The 15,349-nt window shown below is 36.6% G+C and overlaps 1 protein-coding gene across 2 annotated transcripts in view; it reads right to left on the bottom strand.

Annotated features, from left to right (window-relative positions):
- The window catches only part of ANOS1 (anosmin 1), a 127,005-nt gene that overhangs the window by 101,216 nt on the left and 10,440 nt on the right, over positions 1–15,349 (bottom strand). Inside the window, exon 2 of one of the 2 annotated variants that reach the window (XM_031596120.2) lies at positions 1,580–1,627. The exons of the other annotated variant lie outside the window; for it this stretch is intronic. Coding sequence (XP_031451980.1) covers positions 1,580–1,627 — 48 coding nt within the window. The remainder of the gene's footprint in view (positions 1–1,579; positions 1,628–15,349) is intronic. 2 annotated transcript variants of the gene reach the window in all.

Genomic DNA, 15,349 nt, shown 5'->3' with positions numbered 1-15,349 from the left:
GAGGAGAGGTTTAGACTGGATGACAGGAGCAAGTTTTTTTTACTGAGAGAGTGGTGAGATGCTGGAACAGGCTGCCCAGAGAGGTTGTGGATGCCCCATTCTTTGGAGGTGTTTAAGACCAGGCTGGATAGGGCCCTGCGCATTCTGATTTAGAACTTGATCTAGCAGTTGGCAACCCTGCCTGTGGAAGGGGGACTGGAACTTGATGGTCCTCGAGGACCCTTCCAAACTAAGCCATTCTATGAACTTCAGATAGGTCCAGACAGATGTTTATATAACTTCTGTCTTGCTTTAAAAGCTGGGTTTTTCCTACAGGACTCATTCTTTGCTAAGCAGACACAAACCATTGTAAAATCTTTCAGACTGGATACTATAGCAGCTTCGATAAGTGAATTAAAAAAGAGAAGTACAACAGGATCACTGCAGTACAACACAAGACCATTACACCTGCCTTTAAAAGCAATTTAGTTATGACAAATCCCTTTTTCGCAAGAATGATAATATTTCATGTCAAAAACTAAACACTTAGCATGACAAAACTAATCTTTTCCACTCTCTTCCTCTACTGATGTCGTGACACATAGTTTTTAATACCAATGACAGTGTTCAATTTTGTTTTATTTTCTTATAGTGGAACAGTCGATAACAGTTCATTTCCAATCTCATGCACTTTAATGAAAACTAGATTCTCTCTTCAGTGAGCAAGCAATCCCACTTCCTAAATGTAGAGAAACTGTTACGTGATAAAAATCAAGGTCAGCATTTGCATAGATTAAGAAAACAATACAGAATGATGCTACTCTTGTTTTAATCCAATTTGTAATATACTTTTCACAGAATAAATTGAAGATAAAATGCCCATATTATTATAGAAATATATTTTCAGGAAGATTAGGTAAGAATACTGGGAAAAAAACTCTTCATCATTTTCAGGAGAACTTCCAAGCCATTGAAAAGATGCATCTCTCATTACATTTATGAACAAACAGTTCCTGGAAAGTGTAATTCCACTCTTACCATCAAAGCTCCCAAATCACTGCTGTTTCTGTTCAGATACCATAGTAAAATTTTTGCACAGTCCGTTGACTATTAGTTCATCTACTCTCTAAGCTTGCCAGGTCAAGATGCTAGGATGGGACAAGGCATCAATGATCTGTTTTAAGAGTGATTTCAAAGAAAATTCAATGTCATGCAAAAAATTGAATAAGGAGTTGAATGCTGGCATACCTTGGCACTACTGAGTGAACATCTTAAAGTGACTAACAGTTTCACTGCTTATGTCCAAAAATACTGAAACAGAAATGATAGAGGAGATTCCAGACCATGTAGTTTGTTGACAATCACTTATCAACTAATTGTTTGGTTTTTTTCCCACCTAAAAATTATATTGGTTTACCTAGGCTCAATATTTATTCTCAGACATAATTCCTTTGTCCTGAAAAAGTTGTTCACTTGGTATGAATTTTGGACATTTATGGATTGAGGTTTCCAAATAAAAGATGAAAACTACTTAATCTACAAACAACATGGAAAGCAATCATCTAACTTCATAAATGGGACAAGGAAGAAAACAACATACCTTTGAACACTGTTTGTGATTCTGGCACCAAGCAAGTGATCCATTGTTCTGAAACACAGATAAAAAATGCATGAGTATAAACATCTTTTTAAGAATAGATCTGATCATCATAACAGTTTCAAACAGAATTAGCCTTGCAGTTCTTTTTTAGAGCATGATGTGTCACGGCATTAGTAACAACTCTGAATCCACACCGCTTGTGCTGAGTAAAATGCTCAGGCAAGTGTAAACTGCAGCAAACAATGAATTCAGTATCATGTGCAAAATAATTTTTTAAACTAAGGAAAATGAGGATATGATGAAAATAGAACAAGAAACTTGAAACAGGCCTGGCTACATTCATCAACCTGCTACTTTACCACAGCAGCTCATAAAAGGTCAACTTTAGAAACAGTATTTCCCAGTAAAAACCACAGTTCAGGAAAAAAATGTTTGTGGGGCTAACGCAAGACAAAATATTCATCCACTTTCTGTACTGAGGAGGATAGAAAAAACATAAGGAAGACCTGAGTAATCCTATGGAATAAACGCTAGAAATAAGGTGTAAGACTGCAAGTTCACGGACTTGAGAACTTAGACATACATATATTTCTTTCATTTTTGTGAACTCATCAGCTGTAAAGAGAACAAAAAAAATTATGATGAATTTATTGATCACAATCTGACTACAGTCCAACAACAATGGTAAATTCCATGAGACAGTAATAGGATACCCTTTCCAATGAATTAGGCATGGTATTTCCACATGGAAGAATTCATGTGACTGTATTGTGCCTTCATCTTTTGAACTAACTGTAGATATAATATAGATACAGTTATGGACAAGAGTCACAAATTCAGGTAGGCCAGAATACAGCAGGATTAGCAAAACTACAGGGTTTTGTTTGTCTGCTTAAATAAGAGGATATGAAAATTATGGTCTATAGACACTAACTTTCAGCTGTGTGTTTTTAAACTTAAGACAAAAATACTATTTGGATGCATAATCCAGAGACAGAAGTATATGTACTAGCATGCACTGTATTCAATCCACCTGTCATGGGCATACCTTGTGTCAGTAATGCAAAGCTACACCAGTCTGTCAGCAGAGCAGTTCTGTTCTCACAGGGCATATGAGCTTGAATACACTCACATGTTGCCACAATGATGAAGCCAATAGTTTGAAGTTGGCTCCCTCCTAAATAGTGTTTGGGGAGACAGTATTTGTGCATGCCTTCACACAAGCTCCCAGAGTTGCTCAAGTAATTCCAAAAACCTTTCCTGCTGTCCCAGGAACTATATATATAAACATACAGACATATAGTTGTGATACAAAAGCTAGTAAAAAATTCCCTTTTTATCCAATACTCTGTACACTGAAAGATAAAGGCCTCTTAAAATGAAGAAATCTGCTTCTAACCTAACACAGGTGACTCTAATTATACAAACAGGATACAGCACTGTTGTTTGCACTCTTAGACAAGCACGCAAAACAAAATAAATTAAAAATAAATAAATTCAAAAAACAGAGATTTACTCAGAGTAGGAAAAATTTTCATCTAGATCAACCATCTAACTGAGGACACCTCCTTCTTGCACTTAAAGTCAGGAGCACTGCTCACTAAAGATAATTCCCTAAAAATACCAACAGTGAGTCACTCCTGAAGGCAACTGAAAATCACCTTCCAGGTTTTGACTGGCAGGAGAAACAAAAAGAGGGAAGAAAGGTAATTAGGCTACAAACTGGTGTTTTGGCCATGTAAGATAAATTAGTGTCATCTTCATTTCTAACGCTAAGGGTATTTTGTACTGGATGAGAAGTCATTAACACAGATTTGGATCAGACACACGAGGAAGTCCAGGAATCAAAACAAAGCATCTAACTTGCATGTTATTCTTGTACCTTAAGCACCACATTTCTATATGTCTTTTTTTTTTTTTTGTATGAGTTCTAAGGCTAAAAATTTCCATTCCTGTATTCCTTAAGGAGCTCTGGGAATAATAAATGTAATGACATATCTACTCCTTGCCACTTCTAAACTCATTTAGGAGCAATTTCAAAATTCTAGTTCATACAATTTTATTTCAATATTTTATGAATATTTGTTTAGTTTTATCATCCTAGCAGTTTACTATGCAATCATTATTTGATTTTAGAATACCACTCTTCTTCTGACATTACCATAGAATTTAGCTAAAATTGAGATTCATTAATATAAGAATAGTTAGCTATGAACAACATGTCAGGTCCAACCCCTAAAAAAAGAGAGGCATACACAGAAGAAATAAAACTTTAGAACAGCCATAAATAACACATGCTAGTGGGAATACTTTAGTATTATTCTCAACGCCATATGAGGATTTATTATCTCCACTTACAGATCTAGCCAACAGTAATGTTCAAACAATATTTTATGTGCTGCTTCCAATTTATCCTCCCTTTCTTCTTCATATAATTTGTGACAGAGGTAGCTGATTGCAATAACAGATTAGTAGTAGCTCACCACTTTATTTCAGTTATGCTACTGCTTTCCACTGAACTAGAAAAAGCACTCCTGTTTTTGAATTACATCTGTTACTTGAGACAATAAATGCAGTAAATGTCCAGACACGTGGCTCTCCTTCTTCATAATGTCTAATGTATAATGTCTAGCAATGTTTTCATTTCTCCAGTAAAAACTATTATTACTTGAATTAAAAAGTTTAGCAAAACATAAAAGTACTATTTAACAACCTTAATTTTATACAAACTAACATATGTTCACTGTACAAGGTGAACATGAGTTCTACAGGCTTGCTTTAAACCACAGGGTATGAGAGGAAGCAAGAACACTGTTCATTCTCCATCTTAGCAAACAGATAACCAAGTTACACAAATGATCACTTATTTGCTTTATTTTTCCTGTTTTAATCCAGTATACCCTGGCAGGAAGTCTAATTGCAAAGAATCAGAAATCTTGTGTTTTAACTAGAGCAGTTTGTATCCCAAAAATCTTCAGTTCCCTCACTTCTATTTTTCTTCAAGCCAGTTCTGATGAGACTTACGCCCATGAGAGTTTTGACTTGGTCCTTTCTTTGTTTGAGGGCCTTCTGGGCTGCAAGCACACACTGCTGGCTCATGTCCAGCTTTCTGTTCACCAGTATCCCCCAGGTCCTTCTCTACAAGGCTGCTCTCAATGAGTTTCTCTCCTAGTCCGTACACACATCTGGGATTGACTCAGTCCAAGTGCAACACCTTGTACTTGATCTTGTTGAACTTTTTTCGGTTCACGTGGGCCCACTTCTCTAGCTTGCCACCATCTGGATGGCATTTCTTCCTAAATCTACCCACTTTTTAACACAGAGGGTATCTTCCATGTCCCTCCTGCCTTGCCTATCCCTCCTAAAAAGCTTGTAGCCTTCAACTAGTAGTATTCCCATTTTGCAATTCACCCCACCATGTTTCTGCAAAAGCAATGAAATTCCAGTTTTCTAATTGCACCATGGTTTTCACTAGTCCATGCTGCATGACTTGGTGCAGAGGCACTTCATCTGGGTTACTGGCATTTTCATCCTCTTCGAGGAGTCTTCCCAGATTCCTCTGTGGCAAATTTGAGGCTTTCCTCTGCTGCTTCCTAATGTCACAGCATTCCTCAGCCCTTAAAATTTAGTTTAAGGCTCCGATGATCAGCCAAGCCAGCTTCCTGCTCAGTATATTCTTGCCCCTCCTGGTCAGCTGCATCCTATCAGATGTCCATATGCTCAGTCTCTTGAAGGTCCATTCAAGATCATCTCAAAAATCCATTCAAGATCATCTGAAATCCTGATCACAACACTATCCACGCATTCATTAACTGGTCCATTCTCTTACTTCTACCTGCCCCCAAGGACTGAGAACACTACCAGTCCTCCCAATTCTTTCAACACCATCCCAAGAGAAAGAAAGTCTTTTTAAATATTTTGTAATTTCCTAATTGCAGCCTACTCTGATTCTGCTTGAACGAGCTGGGGTAGAGAGTAGTTCTTGAGCTTTATCACACCCCGTAGCCTCTTCCTAATGTCCCAGATGCAGGCTCCCAGCAGGCAGCAAAACTCTCTAGAGGTCAGCAAATAGATGCCTCAGTGCTCAAGTGATTACAAAAACCAAGAGAGGGAATAAGAAATCAGACAAATATAACAAAATTTATCATTCAAATTTATCATGAAAACACAAACCGTAACTACATGGGCCATAACAAGCCAGTGCAGCAGAAGAGACTTGGGAAAGAGTAACTGCTTAGTTGTCAGGCAGAAAAGGACTTAAAGAGTCTGGTTGACAGCCGGCTGAACCAGCTGTGTTACCCAGGTGGCCAAGAAGACCAGCACCACTCTGGCCTGCATCTGAGATACTATGGCCAGCCGGACTACAGAAGGGATTGTCCCTCTGTATTCAGTGCTGCTGAGATCACACATCAAGTATTTAGTTCAGTTTTGGGCCCTTCACTAAAAGGATATTGAGCTCCTCAAGTGGGTGCAAAGAAGTGCTATGAAGCTGTGACAAGACAAGAAAACAAGACAAATGAAGAACAGTTGAGGAAACCGCGGTTGTTCTGTCTGCAGAAGAGGGCCAAGGGAGACATCACTGCTCTCCACAACTACCTGAAAGGAAGTTTCAGCACGGAGGGTGTCAGTCTCTTTTCTCAGGTGACAAGTGGACAGCACAGGTGACAAGAAAACAGCCTTAAGTTGCACCATGGGAGGTTCAGATTTGGACATTTTGAATGGTTTTTTTTATTGTAATTGACTGTTCACAGAAGTAGTGGAGTCCCCAACACTGGAAATATTTAAGAGATATGTGATCATGGTTTATTGATGGACGTGGTAGTGTTAGGTTGATAGTTAGATTTGATGATCTTAAGGGTCTTTTCCAATTGAAATGATTTCATGACTCTACTTGCAATGAAATTGATTAATTGGTATCTATAAACAGTCTGAGTGACCTTCATCTCAGCAAGCATAAGTACATGAATGAGGCCCTTAATCGGAAATAACAATACCTGGTATCCTTTCTACCAGTTTTGGAATTCTCTTCTCACCTGAAGAAAAGTGCATATTCAGTGCACTTTTGAGTGAAATTACTCTCTCTCCAAATGACCTCTCTAAAACTTCCAAAATGACCAAAAAAAGCATAAAAACAAGCTCTTCCAATAATAGTTTCCCAATGATGTATAATAGAGCAGAGAAATCAATAGCTGCTGCAGTGATGAATTTAAGGACATAAGTTTCCAACATATTTCTTAAACTTCCAAAAAGTTCAGTCAGCATGAAGTCATATGCAGTGTTAAAATATTCCTTATACTGTGTCCCATATACATTTCCTGCCTCCATGTCCACTAAGACAGAAGTTAATAGACTTACCAGCGGCAGTGCTGTGTGTTCCTAGGTTCAACTCCAATGTGTGGAGAAAAAAAAAAAAAAGATGCAGAATGGAATTAACAAATTCAAATTAGGCATAGGCCTTTAATATCCAAAATGCCAAAGCATTCACCTAGGAACAAATTTCAGAACAGCCTGAATATTTAATAAGAAGAGGTACCAAACCCAGCAGATAGCAGAAAATGTTCTTCCTCAAAGCACTTCTCTTGAGCATATAAGTGAACTTCAAGTAAATATACAAAAAGAAGAACCAGAGTTCCACACATCTCTCGTGGACTCTGGTATTTTAATTATCCTTTTGCATACAAATAACTGGCTCACATTTTTCTTGGCTGAGAAATGAAAAGAGCATACCTTTTTATGTAACAGCTAGAAAACTTGCCACAGAAGTGTCTCACCAATCCAGAATAAATTTAAGCACTTATGCCCTTTGAAATTACTTTTCAACATGTTTGAGGCAAGACTGAAACCTGACCAGAGAAACTAAACCACCCTGCAGAAATAAGTGAATGAGCAAAGTCATAAAGCCCAATTACAAGGTCTACCTCTGGAAATTAAGATTGCTACTTAAAGGACAATTTATGCAAATATGTTTTAGTTTCTTTACTTCTAAGTATTTCCCCCCTATAAGGCAAGTTTGAAGATGATCCCCTGGGGAAGTCATGGAGAGAAAAGGATTAGCATTCAATGATACCATCCATAAAACACAACAGAATCCCAGCAATATTATAGTTCCTTAGCTTTCATCAAGGGAAGATACGTTCTATGATCCTTCACGCAAAAACTGAAATGCATACATTTTGTTCCTCTTATAAAATTTCTCATTTTGTTATAAATTATGCCTTAATGAAAAATTAAATTCCTAGCATGGCATTTGTCTTGCTTTCTAATAGTTTTAATAAGAAATTAAATTGTATAAAGCAAGAATCAAAAATCATAAAGTGAACATTACTGAGCAGGACCATTTCTCACTCTAGATAAACAGCACTGGCATTTACATATATAGAAACTGTTTTCACTATAATCATTTGAGTGAGATGCTTCATTCCATCCTGATAGAAAATGATTAGACCTTAGTCAGTCACACTTTCATCACCTCTAGACTATATTTAGCCACGTGGCAACTCCAGCCACTACTAGAAAGCTCCAGGTAATACAAAACAAGTAGTAGGCTGAGCTACAGATGTGCCTGGCTCTAGCCCTGCCTCATGGATGCATTTCACATCCCTTTAGTTAGTAGTGCATCCTGGATGTACACTGCAGCTCATCTCTGGCTCTTTCCCCCAGCTAGACTTGGGCCCCTGGGCTTAGGCTTCATCTTCATCCCAGTCTCCGTCCCAGTCTTCTTTTTCCTCAGACTGGAGGCCCAGCCTGGCCGTGGCTCAGTGCTGTGCTTTGTCACCTGTACCTGACACTGCTCATCCTGGGCAGGCAGCCATGAGCTGTCCCCTTGGAGAGAGCACTGCCTGCGCTGGGGAAATTTTTGATTCCCTGGCCCTGTGAGGTAGTTGTCCTTGTTGCAGCCAGCAGCAGGAGACGTTAGGCTGGAATCTGTAGCAACCTTCATTTTTCCTTGATGTATAGGAAATATTCCTTGATCTCACTAGTAAAAACAAAGGTTAAAATTTCAACAATAAAACCAAATAATCACCCAAACCATTTAAAACAACAATACATGCAAGACCTATCAAAGCAAAGAAAAAAAATCACTTGATGGGACACTAACATATGAGAACACGTTTTATGTATTACCAACAGGCACTTGAGTAACTTCACAGTGAATGTTTTATATTAAAACTTGTATAGATATAACAAATGAACCTTAACTATGTACATTCCTCTGCCATCCTACAAGCACACACAACAGATGTAACCTTTTTTCTTTCTTTCCTTTTTTTTTTTTCTTTAAATAAATCAATGAACAGAAGAATGCATTTTGGAACAAATATGTGGAGACTTTCTGTTACTGTACATAGTCACCATGGTCCCTCACAGTAAACAAAACATACATCCTACTTAATAGAATCCATTTCTGTACTTAAACTGCAGAAAAGTAAATGTTGGTTACTGGTTAACCCAAAGGAATTAAGTTAAAGAGGTGACTGAATGTGAGAAATAGTTATAAAACTGATTTGCTTTACAGTTGACTCTGATTACATAACTGCAGTTTGTAAATACAAACCAAAGTTAAATTATCATGGATAACAGCTCGAGTAACACTGCAGCCTAATTTTAAACATCTGTATTTACCACCAGCAAATGCATATCACCAACAATTTAATCAATGTATCAGCAGCGCTAGTCTTATGTTTTCTTTTGGATTTAAATTGATACCACAATCATGTAACACAGCAGCTCTGATCAAAATGATATGGTAGATTCCTCTTGTGGATGCATGGGGATGAACAGAACTGTATTGAACTTAACACTGCAATGATATTTTCCAAACAGTTCCTCAAAGTCATCTTTATTTATTGTATGTATTACAGAAAGTTCTTATAAAAGTTTACATTGAAATATGTAAAGTCACAACCTTATAAGCATCAAAAGGAAAACACAAAGAAAAAAGAAATGCTAAGACCTGAGTAATTACAAAAACTACTGAGTAAAATCACCAACCACCACCTAAATTGTGAGACACAGCATTAGTCATTGTATCACTACCGTCATTAGTAGGTTCCTAGAAGACAGCGATCAAAACCCAGAGGTCATTACCAATGAAACAGCAAAAGATCAGTAATTTCGAAAACTACTGATTTTGTTTTGAGGTGTTGTGATTAAATTTGTACCTCCAGCATGCAACACTATTTCTCTTTTTACAGTAGTGCCTTCTCAAATGGATAGAAAAATGACTAAATAAACACAAGCTGTAAAAACAAACCAGCCGCAAGAATCCTTGTGTCTCACTTGTGAGTTATGACTGCCTTCTTGTGGTTTCACAGACTTCACTGTTACCACTTCTAAGACTGATGTCAGTTTTATTCTATATATCAAAAGTTCATATCAATTTACAAAGAAAGCCAGGATGAGATAAACTTTACTAAGCAGGAGGAGGAATTAATGACACTGACACTAACTTGAAGACTTTAGAAGTAAATACAGAATCTCACAGTAAGACATACACTTTGGGCCAAATCTTGCATACATTTCTTGAAGTTAGGTAATCCAGTTGAGATGAACAAAATCTAAAGCATGAATAGGTAACAAATATGTCTCATTGACTAATTGTTTCTATGCTCTACTTCAAAATTCCCACCCTTCCAACACATTTCTTAATGTGACTTTTCTAACATGTCATAAAGTAGATTTTGCTACACAAATGAAATAACAAAAGTGTATGCAGGTGGGGAAATAAACACTTAACAAGAACAAAATAGACTCTAAAAACACTTTTACAAAAGATGATGTAGACGAATATGACTTACTTTAAACACATTTTAGAAATAGGAAAAAATTGAGAAAATGTGAATGATTTACCAAAAAAGCAGTAATATTCCAGGTTTCAGAAATGTGTATAAGTGCTAACTTATTTGACTTTATAACTGAAAAAGTCAGTTCTTATGACTATTCTTTTTAACTACAAGATTATTAGGTAGCAGGGTGATTCCCAATGTGATGTGGTATACTTACCACAGGCTTCATTCACCTGCATTTCTTACCAGCTGATCATTCCAGGGTCAGCAACAAATACACAAGGGTGTCGCCACACTAGGAATTAGAGTGAATTGCAGCATCTGTTGAGCAAAGCAACTGGTGTTGACAGATCTAAAGCCTGCACTAGATGTACGCCAAGATTCCTTATCTTTCAGATTAGTCTGAAATGGACTCAATTCCCATTAACTGTTACAGTACATTACGTTCTCAAAGATCGCATCTTCCAGGAACATTCATCCAGAAGAAACCTACTGCATAACTCTGAAGTTGGTCCATGGTGTTGAAAAAGACAATCATGTATCTCAAGGGTCTCATTCCAAACACACACTCTGATCCACATTAAAAAACACATGTGTAGACACATCTGTGAAACTTCTAACAGCTCCCACAAACACAGCAGAGAAATATTTCAGTTGTTCCGACTAGACTAGATTTTCCTCATAAGCCATCTGATTTCATAGCCATTCAGAGCATCCACCATTCCTTTCTGGATTTGCAATGGGGTAAGAGTTCTGGCATCTTACATAGTGAAGAAAATAAGAATAAACAAAAGAGTAAAAAACACATATTGTTAGATGATGCTTACATCTAAACATCTAAAATGTTTAATATAAATAGTTTAACTGTATAAGAACATGGGATACTTCACGCAGTTTATACTGTCACAAAGTAATTTCTGATTGTAAAACTGCAAAATGCATTGTACTACATACTGACCATGGAATATTTCTCTGCATTTTCTTATGTTCTGTTTTGTATGTGAGGAACATCATTAATGCTTATATCTTTGACAAAAATACATTAACACAGCTGTCCTTACCAAAATTGACAGTTCTTTGGTACTCAATTTGCTATGACTCAAATAGCAGTCAATATCAAATTTTATACTCACACTGTTGTACTTAACCTAGCAATCATTTCCGATACAATCATATGAAATTAACATGATACATTTCAGAACTCACTTTGCCTTCTCTTATTAAAAGTTCCCAATATACTAAGTATTTCAAATATGAATTGGTATCTATATCGACTCGAAGCTGGCAAATACACCTATTTCTATTTAGAAGAAAAATACATTTCATACATTATCCTTCCCAACAGAAAGAATTTGTGACAAATATCCCCTATGCTATTCTAATTACCTCGATATATTATTAAATTTCTCCTTTTTGAATTGTGAAATGTAATAGGCTCAAACATAATTACCAAAATACATACTTTGTTTTAATGCCCCAAGTTCATTCAATATTGTAAAAGTGTGTAGAGAAGTGTGCAATCTCAGCATTAAGAAAATAGTGCAAATAATGATCATAAAGATTAAATATGCAGTCTAAAATTTTGACTACAATCACACATTGGTGGTCCCAAAGATCCACATATATCTGTAAATAATTTTTTCTGCAAAAAAATCCTATTTCAAAAGACAGTTACTGCAAAGCATTGCTCTCAAAAGTAACAAATGTCAAAATCAGCACAGTTGTTGTAGATCTAACAGTTGTATAAAACAGTCTTGGTTGTTTTTTCCCTGTTGTCTACAAAAGATCAGGCTCAGTAAGTGAGACGCACTTCACCAGATCTGGGATTTCCTGGTGACATTTGGACAAGTTTTCTGCAGGCATCCAGGAGAATGGCTCAAATGAAAATATCTCTTGGACTCACACACAGTATAGCCTATCTTTAATCTGAATGAAAAGCAAGATAATAATGTTAACATATGCTCAGAAAACACTAATTCAAAGAAACATATGTCAGACACACATAAAACTGCTTTCACCACAACAGTTAAAGCAGCACTTCAGGAAGAAGTCCTATTTCCTAGATATGTTTTAATTGCTGCAGTTTTTCAGTATGTCTGCCTTGATTGTAGGCATTACAGGAAGACAGGCAAGATGTAATGGGTATATTTTAATTAGCCCACAACTTTATTATCTCATATATATCGCATAACACAGCTACTAATCACACTCATCTCTCTACAACTTCTATTGGTTTGGCCCTCAGCCAGTCTCTTCCCAGTTCAACGCTCAGTTGTGCAGGAAGCAACCCACACTACCACATTATTAAGTCAATAACAAAGTGGATGCCAGTTGCAGCCACGTATCCACACCAGATGATGAACGTCCCTCCCCTTAGTTTATCATTTAATAAAAGGGAAGTTATGACCCCTTTCTCATGTCTTTAGTTGAGTGCTCCTGTCTCTCACCAGCTCCCAGTCTTTTAAATCTTGTTCATATTTGTGCACAGACCAGATTTTTACTCGCACGCTCTTTTAAGGAACTGCTAAGGCTCACACAACAACAAAGGTTGCAATGGCACTGTGTTGACAATGGATGAAAAACAGGCATCATGTGAAGTTAGAGACAGTAGGGTGGGACATATGAGTCTTTCCACTTGATCCTAGCTGGGACCCTTCTACCCTGCACAGACGTAATATGCTTCTGACAGAAGAGATGCATTTAATTCACATTGCAATGGATACAATTCATTTCTTCCACTTAGGAGCTTCCAGATTGTTAAGAACAGTATGCCGTTTGATACATACATAGTTGCTACAGTCCAGTCTTCTACACCATCCTGCAACCAATCTTAAATTGTGGGAAGAAGGACAGATGAAAAGGAGAGGAAATGAACATGAAATGTTACTGTTTGAGAAAGATACAAAATACTAAAATTATTCATAAGGCCTGAGCTACAGGGATATTAACTGGATCTCTCTACAGTGCCAATTTTCAGTGGAAGTTCTAAGTTGCCATGCCGTATTGTGATAAACCTTTCCATAAACAGAAAGTCCTTTCATGTGCCTGTTTTCAAAAATACAGTCTAATATCTAGCTAATGAAGACATACTATGAAAAAAAAAAATAAATCTTTCTTCAAGACAGGACTGAAGTATTTGTCATTGACATATTCTGGTTGCCAGAGATAAAGCTGCTACGCATAGCAATCGTTTCCTGACGAGTATATCATAGTTCAGACATATCTGGCATTAGGTGAAAGAGTTTAAAACTTAGACAGCTTAATTTGTGTTGAAGTTATTGAAAAGCTTGTAACATGAGAGGTATCAAAACTCAGACTAAGTTGCAATCCAAGTCACAATATTTTGAAGAGTGCAGTCAGTGTAAACAATTAGACAGAATTTTTGAAAAAATTCCACTGGTAGGATCAGATTAATTCTGAAGTTTAAGATTTTGTTTTGTATCTTCAATCTACTCAAAGAACCATAAAGGAAAAGAAAATAATAATGTCCATGTATTACAAGCTGAAGCTTCTATAGCTGAGATTAATGCCAGTTATCAACATCTTGGCTTATCAGTAGATTTTTTCTATTAAAAATTTGTTTCTCTTTCTTAATCTTAAATAATTTATTCTCACAAAACTGACATATTTTAATTTTTCCATCCTTGGAAACCGGATACTGGTGGTATGCTTCAGGAACTCTATCCCTGTTGGACTGTTACCAGTCTTCTCACCTGCATAAAGCAATTAGGAAAGACAGTGAAGTGAAGTGGGTTGCAGTACTACAAATATGTTGATAATATTCAGGTTTGTTTTTCATTGGACTGAGGAGCTCTGCTTGATTTGCTTTCTCAGTGGGAAGGTCATGGACGAGAACAAATTGACTGAGGCTCGATCTATACCAGATGGATCTACTAGGTATGAGTAGGCATCTTAGGGGCATGAAAATTTGACATCTGCTTCTATTATTAAGAGGACAAGTCATGCCTGTTGATGAAGCTTACAGGGATGCCTTGAAATCCCTAAGGGCACCTGGATATACAGAGTAACAATCAATAACTGGGCAGTATCATATTTGATAAAAAAAATACTTACTATCTTTAGCGATATTCTTAACTCTGATTACATCAAAGCGTCTCTCTACCTTTTTATACAATCTGAAAGAAACCCTTCTAAAAATATCTCTGCTTGAAGTCAGGGGTTTTTGCATCTGGTAAATAGCTGACAATTCACTTTTACTTTATCCTAATGGTATAATAGCATTTACTACCACAATTAATTGTAAAGAAGATGTAAAGATTAATTAAGATGGTATTTAACAAATTCAAGTTAACATAAACAGTATATTAGAAATCATCTTTATATGTGTATATACATAGAGATACACACACACACACACACACACACACACACAAATTCTGACCAGACAGTTCCAATACGCTGCGTACTGACCTAAGAGTATCTCCACTCAAATCTCTAGAGACATTACCATCAACTGTAGAGATATTACTCTAAAACCAGTAATGAAAGCTCCAGAAAAATTCTGTATTAAACTACTGATCATATAAATGAAAGAGCTGATGATCTTTCAAAAAGCTAAAAAATCTCCAGGTAATGAAATTACAGGAACTTATACTACATTAATTTGTAAAGCTCTTTAGTCTTTAAAATCGAGTCATGCTTTCTACCCTAAAACAAATGCAGGCAACATATATTTCAGAAAACTCCAGATGTTCATTTCTTTCTACAACTTGGAAAACAGATGAAGTTCAGTTTAATTTTCAAGTCTAGTCCACATTTCTGCTCTTTTTCTCTACTTGAGAAAAATAAGATTCATGGAGGCTTGAAGTAATTATTAGTTTCTGTTAAACATAACTGCTGCTGAAATTATGGCTTTGGTTCTGTCTAGTTCTCAAATGTATGTTTGTGTTTATCTGTGCTTAAGCAAAACTTTTTACAAGCTGAGCTAATAAGCTGCATGTGCAATATCAAATGCACTCCTGCT

The sequence above is a fragment of the Phasianus colchicus genome, chromosome 1, assembly GCF_987193195.1.
Source record: "Phasianus colchicus chromosome 1, bPhaCol1.hap1.1, whole genome shotgun sequence".
Lineage (NCBI taxonomy): Eukaryota > Metazoa > Chordata > Aves > Galliformes > Phasianidae > Phasianus > Phasianus colchicus.
The sequence above is the reverse complement of the archived record's forward strand: the minus strand, read 5'-3'. Positions and strand labels throughout refer to the sequence as shown.